Source organism: Hemiscyllium ocellatum, chromosome 16 (assembly GCF_020745735.1).
Source record: "Hemiscyllium ocellatum isolate sHemOce1 chromosome 16, sHemOce1.pat.X.cur, whole genome shotgun sequence".
In the NCBI taxonomy this organism is placed as follows: Eukaryota; Metazoa; Chordata; class Chondrichthyes; order Orectolobiformes; family Hemiscylliidae; genus Hemiscyllium; species Hemiscyllium ocellatum.
In genome coordinates this window covers 18010192-18020729 of record NC_083416.1, presented here as the reverse complement: position 1 = coordinate 18020729, position 10538 = coordinate 18010192, and the positions used below count along the sequence as shown (strand labels likewise).

At 42.9% G+C, this 10538-nt stretch overlaps 1 protein-coding gene across 1 annotated transcript in view; it reads left to right on the top strand.

Annotated features, from left to right (window-relative positions):
• Positions 1–376: 376 nt before the first annotated feature.
• LOC132823546 (E3 ubiquitin/ISG15 ligase TRIM25-like) overlaps positions 377–10538 on the top strand; it is a 72176-nt gene continuing 62014 nt past the window's right edge. The window contains exons 1-5 of the mRNA XM_060837489.1: positions 377–646; positions 2124–2282; positions 2807–2814; positions 4217–4348; positions 9331–9385. Of these exons, the coding sequence (XP_060693472.1) occupies positions 377–646; positions 2124–2282; positions 2807–2814; positions 4217–4348; positions 9331–9385 (624 nt within the window). The remainder of the gene's footprint in view (positions 647–2123; positions 2283–2806; positions 2815–4216; positions 4349–9330; positions 9386–10538) is intronic.

The window sequence follows — 10538 nt, the reverse complement described above, 5'->3', positions numbered from 1 at the left end:
ACTTTAGATTGCCTGCAGTGGAAGGCAGAGAAACTGTGGCTGAGAAACTCCTCTTGGAGTCACAGCATGGTTTTCAGCTACAGAGAGGCACAATAGATATGATTTTCACTGTCCAACAACTGCAGGAGAAATGCAGAGACACGAACCTCTCCCAGTACATGGCCTTCTTCAATCTTACAAAGACCTTTGACACCATCAGTCAGGAAGCATTATGGAGCATGCTTCTCTGTTTTGATTGCACCATGAAATTTGTCACCATCCTTCACCTGCTCCATCGTGACATTGGAGTCCATCTCTGACCCATTCCCCATTCGGAACAGTGTCAAGCAGGGCTGTGTCATCACCCCCAACACTGTTCCTGATTTACCCTGTAGCAATGCTTCACCTCACCACCAACAATCTCCCCACTAGAGTGGGGCTAAATTACAGAAACTGTGGGAAAATATTCAACCTCCACAGCCTTCAAGCCAAAACCAAAGTCACCCCGACCAGTGTCATCGAGCTGTGGTATGCAGGTGCTGCTTGTGCATGTACGTTTTCCGAGGATGCATTCCAGACCATTGTCAGCACCTTTGCGGAGGTGTATGAGAGCGTGGCAAGACCGCCTGGCATTGTGGACCAAACCTTTGATCGTCAAGGTCCATTGGTAGGCCTCAGAGAACGTTGAACACTTCCAATGCTATGGAAGTGTCCTGTGGGCCAAAGCAGATATTGATGAAGAGATCCAGCACTGCTTCCAGCATGCTAGCGCAGCCTTCAGACACCTGAGGAAAAAGGGTATTCAAGAACAACTTCAGATCCAACACCAAGGCTCATGCTATAAGGAGCTGTGGTGGTTCCCACCTTCCTATATGGCTCTGAGACATGGACTGTCTACAACAGAAACCTCAAGGCCGTGGAGTAGTGCCACCATTGCTGCCCAGCACAAAATCCTGTGAATCTGCTGGGAAGAAATATGCACCAACACCAGTGTTCTCGACCAGGCCGACATCACCAGCATCGAGGCACTGACCCCCTCTATTGGCTGCGAGGGACTGGGCACTTTGTCTGTGTGATTGACCCAAGACTCCTCGAGCAGGCGCTCTATCCCCAGCTCCGAAACAGCAGTCGAGCGTCAGCTGGACAGAGGGGTATCCTCCAGGCCTCCCTGGTGAAGAGCGCATTCCCACTGACACTGGAGAATCAGTGGCCCAAGACCATCCAAAGTGGAGGAAGGAGCATCTGGGAAGGTATGAACACCTGAAGACTTGCTGTCGGGAGAAAGTGGAAGCCGGGTGAGAGGAGCGAGTGAAGCATGCTGCTAAACCAACACCACAACAACACTCTTTCAGTGACCAACACCTGCCCCAAATGTAACAGAGCCTGCGATAGTGTATCAGGCTATGCAGACTCACCCTGAGAGTGGAAGACAGTCATTCTCTTCTGTGAGGAACCACCAATGAAATGAAAATGGAACTTTGCGGTTTGATTTTCTACTACCATGTCAGTCCTGCGACAGGACTGCAGAACTTAATTGTTCTCTATGGGCCGAATGGCCTTACTTCCACTCCTATGTCTTATGGTCTTATGGTTATGAGTTGTTGGATGCGTTAGCCTGGTGTTTCCACTGTTTGGTTTGTAAGTGCAGGCAATCCCTCAGTTGTGAACAGTTTCTATCCTTGAGTCTAGTCACAAGTTGACTTCTACCACTCAAGGCAGAATGCAATGAAACATAAAGAAGCTCTTTGTGTGTACAGGGAATCTGTGTGTGTCAGATTTTAAAATTACACTCTGCACAAGATTGTGTTTGTAAGTTCAACGTTCATAAATCATCACCCTGCAGTCCTCTGCTGTTGCTTCTCCAGGACACCACCTCATTTTCCCATGCACTTTTCACTGAAATTGCAATCTCATCCTTCTGACTTTGGTTCTGAAAGGTTACTGGGGCCTGAAAGAGTTAATCTTGAACCAGAGTGAATCATGACAGTGAAACTAACTTTATCAGTCTCTGCACTTTGCAAGAATTTCACTTCCTGCACTGGGTTTCTCAGCCCCTCCAGTGCTGTATGGACACTATTTCATGATTTAGGAAGATGCAGACTGAGGATTTAAAAGATGAGTTAACCTGTGCTCTCTGTCTCCAGGTGTACCAGGATCCTGTGAGATTGCCTTGTCTACACAGTTTCTGTTTGAAATGTATTGAGGGAGCTTGGGCCCAGACACCAGGTTCAGGAAAGTTTGTGTGTCCTCAGTGTCGGCAAATATTCAACCGCAAGCCCAATTTGGAGAGAAAAGCCACAGAGGTAGGCTACAACCGTTCAGAGTCTCCTACTGATTCACCTCATCTTGTGTGTGAATACTGCATTGAGAATCCAACACCAGCTGTGAAGACGTGTCTGAAATGCGAAACATCTTTTTGCTCCCAGCATGTAAAACCACATTTACTGAAAGAGTACTACAGAGATCACACACTCATTGAGCCTGTGAGAAATTTTAAAGAAAGACAGTGTTTCGATCATAAAAAGGCTCTGGAGTTTTACTGTAATGATGATGCGGAGTGTGTGTGTGGTTCCTGTATTGTAACGGGGAAACATAAATCCCACACATTACTGAGCCTGGATCAGGCACAGTCTGTGATTAAGGTGAGTGACACTTTTGCTGATATTAAATATATTGAGTGAGGGTTTTCTTATTAATGACCAATGTTAATGGGACCTGATTGCAGATGATACTGACTTACTCCAGTGTTTTCTTAACTATCCTGACTCTTGGTTATTGGCTGATTTTTTATTTGTCAATTGAATTTGCCCTCTCCCCTTTTTCTCAGGGAATAAGGTAGGTTCTGGGAAAGGTGTGAGAGTAACAAAGGGTGATTGCTCCTCAGCAACACTTGGCTCCTTTCGGGTGGGTTTTGTAGACCTCACTGTATGGGCATCTGTGGGAATTGGCACCTCATAGCTCAGGGCTGTAGAGCAGTGCATGTTGTATACAGTGTAAGTCCAGGGGCTTCTACTCTCAGCGGCATGGAGAGGACCATTAGTGGGGAGAGGGTAAGGGACTGAATGGCAAATTTCCACCTCACAAAAAGAGGAAATTGTTGTTTGAGAAATGCTGGTGTGTCGGAGTGTGTGTCTCATTTTCCTCTCTTAGCTGATTCCTGGAAATTGGGGAGCTGGATCCATGTGAAAGTACAGTGTGTGACTGAGAAAAATGCTTGTACAGAGGAACCTTGATTAACCAGCGTTCGATTATCCAAATATCGGATTTCCGGCAGCATCACAAGATCCCATTGCTCAGCTAAACTATGTTATCTGGCATTCGATTATCCAGAATTCAATTAACCGAATGAAATGCTGCCCGCCTGTGTCCTTTGGATAATTGAGGTTCCTCTGTATATCTGTGCAGTGATTGTAGCGAGGTCAGCCAGGTGGACCTCACAGGATATGAGTTTCTTGATTGGACCAGATTAACAGCCCCAGTCAGAGAGCTGATAGATAAAAAGGGGGAGTTTCAGAGATACTGCCGCTCTGATACCTAATTCTGAATGAGGCAATTCAAAGTCACAGACTGTTCACCAGTAAATAAAGAGAGACTTGGTGATGAGATAACGGCCTGTGTCCAGTCCTTTTCGTGGTGATGGGAGTAAAGCATAATCCTGAATAAATTTGTTTGCAGTAGTCATCTTTGAGTTGGTGTAAGCATTTGTTTGAGAAATTTGACTTGTTTGACCCTACCGTCGAGGACACGGCACAATACCCGGAAAAATATGTTTTTTTTTCTGGTCAAATGAAATTGTGGCAGAGGAGCCGAGGCCACCTGGCATGATGACCAGGAAGCAATTCCACGATTCTGCAAGGCCTGCCCATGTCATTTGTCTTTTGAGCAAAAGTAGAGGAACCAGTGGAAAGCTGAAAAGTGAAGGAATCAACAAATCATTCCAAATCGTGGAAACTGGCTACACTGATGATACCGATTGTGAGCCTTGATGGGTTAGTTCACCTTTGTGCAGATTGTAAACAAATGGTAAACCACCTTTCTTAGCTGGATAAATGCCCAAACCCTTGGATAGAGGATTGATACACCATTTAACTATCAGGGAGGCTATCCTTCACAAAACTGGACATGAGCTGCACCTACTTGCAATTGTGCTTAGACGAGGATTCCCAAAAGTATGCTACAATTAATAGCCATAAAGGCTTGTACCAATATATGACACTACCATTTGGGGCATCGTCAGCCTGATCAAGTTTTTGGAGGATGCAGAAAACATTTTGCAAGGTCTACCTCAGGTTGCCACTTACCCAGATGGCATCTCCATATCAGGGTCGAATAATAAGGAACACTTCGAGAAGTTGGATATAGGCCTCAGGTGAGTTTTTCAAGGCACGTATATGCTTACAAGGGAAAAATGTGTATCTTGCCCCCCCCAACCCAAGGGACCTGCTTAGGCTACATAGTCGACAAGACTAGTTTGCATTGGAAGATAAAGTTAAGGCATTCAAAGGTCCTCAGCTCCCACATCATGTCTTGTGCTGGGAAATTATTATGGAAAATGCGTACATAACCTAACGTCCATTCTGGCACCTTTGCATCAACTCCTAAAGAAGTGTCAGTCTTGGGAATGGTCACATAGACAGGCCTTAGTTTTCCATGAAGTAAAGAAACAGCAATTGTGCTCTAAGGTATTGGCATCAGGATCTCCAATGCCAGACACAAGACTGTACCAAGTGGGAATCACGGTGATGATAAGAAGCGTGGTTGATGGGTGGTCAGGTCAGGACCGGTGATGCATAAAGTTGGGTAGGTGCAACAGTCCTGAGCAAGTATGTGGACCATATAAAAGCTGCAGGTTTTAGTGCAAAACATATCCTGCTCCTCAGAACAGCCAGAAATGCAACCAGAACCCATGGATTCACGTTCTCCATTAAGTATTGTTTAGTCTTCTGAATTTGTGATAGACATGAAGGAGTTTATGGACCAGTTTGGGTCAAAGGCCTGTCTCTGTGCTGTAGGACTCTATGATTCTAAGTAGCTACCTTGATGTCTTTTCTGCTGGAAGAAAAGAGTGAAATTCTATCAAGGGTGCTCCTTAGCAAGAGGCAGGCTCCCTTCATTACATGCCATCCAACCAGACACTGAGTCAAAGAATCCTGATCGGGTGCTAAAATGTCCCAAGTGGCTTTCCGAGATAAAGGACTGGCCTATGTCTGTGAACTTAGGTGAGGGATGTAATGTTTGCAATGCGGTCAGCCAGCTTGACCTCAAGAGCATGAGTAACCTGATTGGGGCTGTTAATCTAGCTCCAATCATCAAACCTTGGCTGACATAAGGGTGAGCATCAGATATACTGACACTTTGATACAAGACTCTGAATGAGGCAGTAATGAAGTCACAGACTGTTCATGTCTAAATAAAGGGAGACTTGGTGATGGAATACTGGCCTCTGTGGAGTTATTTTGTTCTGGTTACTCAGTTCATATTAGACCATTTTTAAATACATATAACATAAAGAAATACATATAAGCAACCAGTGTCAGCATGGATTCATGAAGGGGAAATCATGCATTACCAATTTATTAGTGTTCTTTGAGGAGGTAACAAGCAGGATAGATAAAGGTAAATTGGTAGATATAACAGATTTGGATTTCAAAAAGGTGCTTAACAAGGTACTGTTTGTAAGTTTTGAAGTTGTTTATTAGCATGGATAAATAATTGGTTAACCAAGGAAAATCAGTGTTTGAGATAAAGAGGACATTTTCAGGATAGCAACACCTTGTGGAGTGTCACAGGGATCAGTGACCACAATTATTTACAATATATTTCAATGATTTGGATGACAAAGTGAATGTATATGAACAGATCTTATGGTCACATTCAGGGCAGGGATCAGACTTTACTGGCAGCCACAGAAGTGAATATTTCTTACCACATTCAGCTCTTGAGACCCTGAGGTTTGTAAGAATGTGTGTTGAGTGGAACTGAAGAGAAGAGGATAACTATCAGTGGCTTAATGATAGGAACACAGAGAAATGGTTTGTATTTTCAAGCTGGGACGGCAACAGTTTGGTCTGTACTGTCACTTTACTGAAATTGTTTGCAAGGTGGAAGCCCCCAGTTAGTGTTGCATCGCAGATATCACATGCCTATGGCATACCTGGAGGCACATTTGTACAGATTTGTATTTAAAACATCCCTCTTTGCATATAAAGAAAACCAGAAGAAAAAATCCATGCATTATTCTTTAAATTTTAAGACATCCAGGTTGCAAAATATACACATGACTATTCTTATGCATTCCTGATGAAGGGCTTTTGCCCAAAGCATTGATTCTCCTGCTCCTCGGATGCTGCCTGACCTGCTGTGCTTTTCCAGCACTACACACTCGATTCTAATCTCCAGCATCTGCAGTCCTCACTTTTACCTATTCTTATGCATTAACTGTTCATTATTCCTGTCAGTCTTTGCCTTGCTCACATAGTTTTTAAACTTTGCCAGTGTCTTAATGGTATACACGAGCAGTGTCATTAGCTGTTCTATTGAGTGATGTCCCTTCCCTTAATGATCACAATAATGGGAGAGCCCAACAGATGAGTGCAAAAGTGAAAGCTGAAGCATTCCCATCTATCTAAAGCCAGAAGCTCCAAGCTCCACCTCTTCCTGAGATCCTGAGCATTCAGCCAATTCAGTTCAGTCCACGTGTATCAAGAGACATATGAAGACACAGGATACTGCAAAGGCTTGTGCCCTGACAGTGTCCTGGCAGTAGTACTGAAGACTCATGTTCCAAAACTATTTACTTGAAGCCAAGCTGTTTCAGTACTGTTACATCTACCCGACAATCTGGAAATTTCCCCAGGTTCATCCTGTCCACAAAAGTCAAGACAAATCCAACCCAGCCCACTATCATCCTCTTGGTCTACTCATCAACAAAATAACACAAGGGGGTCTTCCGCATTACTGTTAAGTGACACTTGTAAAGCAATAACCAGCTCATCACAAGGACTGTGACTTTCTATTTTGTGCTTTTGTAAACTGGTCACTTACATAAGAAAATATTGTTTTTTTAAAATTGTGCTTGTAAGGTTGGTTGCAGTTTTGAAAAGTTAGTGGCATGACACCCATGCTAAGCATTATGTAAGTGACTGTTTGAACTGAAGTTCAAATTGCACATGAATTGGAATGGAAGAAATGTATTGATGAAGATTTTGCTGGCAGCAAGAATTTGATTTGTCTATGGAACTAGTGACCAATTATTAATGGCATTGGCCTTTTTTGCCTGTCAACAAATGTGAGATTGTTTGTCAGTTAGCTGAGCAGCCTGGAGCTGGAAGCAAGTTACAGAGAGCTAGAAGTATTCAGTTCATCTCCAGCTTTGGAGCAGTCTCCCTGTTCTCTGCAGTCAAGAATTCTCTGTAAAACTGAAGAAGCATAGTTTATTTTTTCTGCAACAGTCATCGTAAGCTGTGACTTTTAACTGCTAAGTTAGATATTCTTTGGATTAACTGGTCACCTTGCATCTCCCAACTAGTGGAAGCATCCAGAGAGAGAATGAAGTGATGTCCTGGTCATCAGAAGTACTATAAAGATCATGACAGCCACATGGGAACAAGGACTACCAAACTGGCTTAAAAAGGATTAAATTACTACAGATGCTGGAAATTTGAAATAAAGACAGAACATCAGAAAAGTCATACTAGACTCTAAATGTTACCTCTGTTTCTCTTTCCACAGATCACTCCCCACCTGCTACATTTCTCCTACATTCTTGTACTTGTTGCTAATCATCTTCCAGTCTTTCCCCTCTGTTGATTATCATTTTAACCCTGTCTATTTGTGTGTGTGTGTGCGCAATTGTGTGTATATAAAAAGGGGAGTTTACAAGGGCTTTAGAGCTACAATAAGTAGAATTATATGTCAGCAGTTTTTCTTGTTCAGTACAAAAATGCACATTTATGCTTCCTATACACCCTAAGTCTGAAAGTTGGGAATTTCTTACGAGGTAATACCTGATGTAAACAGGGAAATGCTCTGGAATTTAGGGAAACAATCCACACTAACCAACACTGAAATTGAAAGGTTAAGCAGAGTAATCTTGACAGATGGATATGAACATTAGAAGGTGAAATCATGACCGAAAAGGTTATCTCTGAGATGAAATTAAAAACTCGGTGCTGTCCACAATAAGAACACATAAGAGGATAGGTTGAGAGTTCTCGGCTTTTTCTCGTTGGAACGGCGAAGGATGAGGGGTGACTTGATAGAGGTTTATAAGATGATCAGAGGAATAGATAGAGTAGACAGTCAGAAACTTTTTCCCCGGGTACAACAGAGTGTTACAAGGGGATATAAATTTAAGGTGAAGGGTGGAAGGTATAGGGGAGATGTCAGAGGTGGGTTCTTTACCCAGAGAGTGGTGGGGGCATGGAATGCGCTGCCCGTGGGAGTGGTAGAGTCAGAATCATTGGCGATCTTTAAGCGGCAATTGGATAGGTGCATGGATGGGTGCTTAATCTAGGATAGATGTTTGGCACAACATCGTGGGCCGAAGGGCCTGTTCTGTGCTGTATTGTACTATGTTCTATGTTCTATGTTCTACATGTTGAGGACCCAAGGTTTGCAACAATGGCTGATAATTATGAGATAACTCTAAATCATTTTTTCTGTCACTCTCATAAATTCTGAAGGAATTCTGCACCTCACCTCCTGAAGTTTCTTATACTTGTGGGCAGAGCAGTTCCCATACCAGACCAATATGCACCTGGACTGTATGCTTTCAGTGATGCATCCATAGATGTTGATGAGGGAACTTGTGGACATGCAAGATTTCCTGAGCCACATGAGAAAGAAGAGGCATTGTTGTGTCTTCTTGACTGTTGCACTTACGCGGGAATCCAGGACAGTTTGTCGGTTATCTTCACTCTGAGGAACTTGACCCTCTCCACCCACTCCACTCCCACTCCGTTGATGTAGCTGGGGGCATGTTTCTCTCCTTGCTTTCTGAAGTTAATGACCAGTTCTTTAGTTTTCTTGGTGTTGAGTGAGAAGTTGTTCTCATTGCACCACATCACCAAGCCTTCTTTGTGTTTTCTGACTCATCATTGTTTGAGTGGTATTGTCAACAAACTTGTAGATGGAATTTGTTCAGAATTTGGCTATACAGTCGTGGGTGTACAGGGCATACAGTAGGGAGCTGAAAGCACATCCTTGGGATGGCTCCGGTGTTGACTGTTATCTTGGAAGATGTACAGATTGTGATCTGTGGGTCAGGATGCTGAGGATGAAAGGTGAAGCCAAGACCAATGTCACGGAGTTTTGAGAACAGCCTGGAGAGGATAATGGTGTTGAATTCAGAGCTGTAATCGATGAGCAGGAGTCTGATGTAGGTGTCCATGTTGACCAGATGTTACAGGAATAAATGCAGGGTTCATGTTAAAATGTACTTAAATGTAGTTATGAGAAGGTTCGACTACAGCAATTTGTTTAAATATAAACATTTATTGAGTAATAACAAAAGACAAAAAAAAGGGACTATTTATTATGTGAATGAAAAGGAAAGGACAAAAATCAGTATGTCTCACGCCTGTCTGCTCACCAGGGACCCCTTGATCTGGTCTGGATGCTTAGCTTGTTGCTGGCACTATTCACGATCCCAGTCTGAGGTGAAGTCCAATGACTTAGTAAGTTATACAGTGTAACAAACAACCAGTACAGAAAAACAAAAACAGAAAACAGAAAACAAGCCATCTTTGGCACATGCAGGAATGTTCACAGGACAATTCAAGGTCATGTAGCTGTGAAACAATATCAACAAGTTTAGCCCTTCGAACCATCCTATACAATCCATACCTGATATTTTACAATGTATGTTACATTTGCAGATACAGATGCAAATCAGTGACTTCTGCGCAATAACTATATTAAGAGAATTTGACCTGCACTAAGAGATTAAAACTACAATGAAAATGTCCAGCATCAATACAAATGATGAAACATTAGGGTATATCATGAAATTACTGATTGCAGTGGTCTTTGGGGAGGTAAACCCTTAAATATATCTCACCCCTGATGTACAGTCAAGACGGTGATTAAACCAGCAAGTTGTTCCACATGCCTGTCTGCCTCCAGTGGGACCAATACTGAAAGGAGCCCACAGAGGATTAGCGTTTTCATGCTTATGCTAATATCAGTAATATCCTTAATTGCAGTCGCTTAATGACCTTAATCTATCCCAGCTCCAATCCTGGATTCGAAGACCCTGTTCCTGCTGAGGGCTCTTCAAACCTGCGAGAGGGAGAGAGGGGAAAGAAAAAAAAGCTTTAAGCCAATTTTACACTATTTCAGTTAATCTACTTAATGTAATTTGCTCTAGATTTCAGTATATTTCAGACTCCGGTTCCTTAATTTGTGTTTTGTTTTTATCCTCCAGTTCCCTATCCAGGGATCACTTCACCCAATAACAATGAATTTGCATTGTGCATGAACTCACACTTTCTCCAGCTCCCTTCTCCTGTATTTGTCTTGAGGAAACTTCTTCAACATGTGTTTTCCTTTGCTGATTT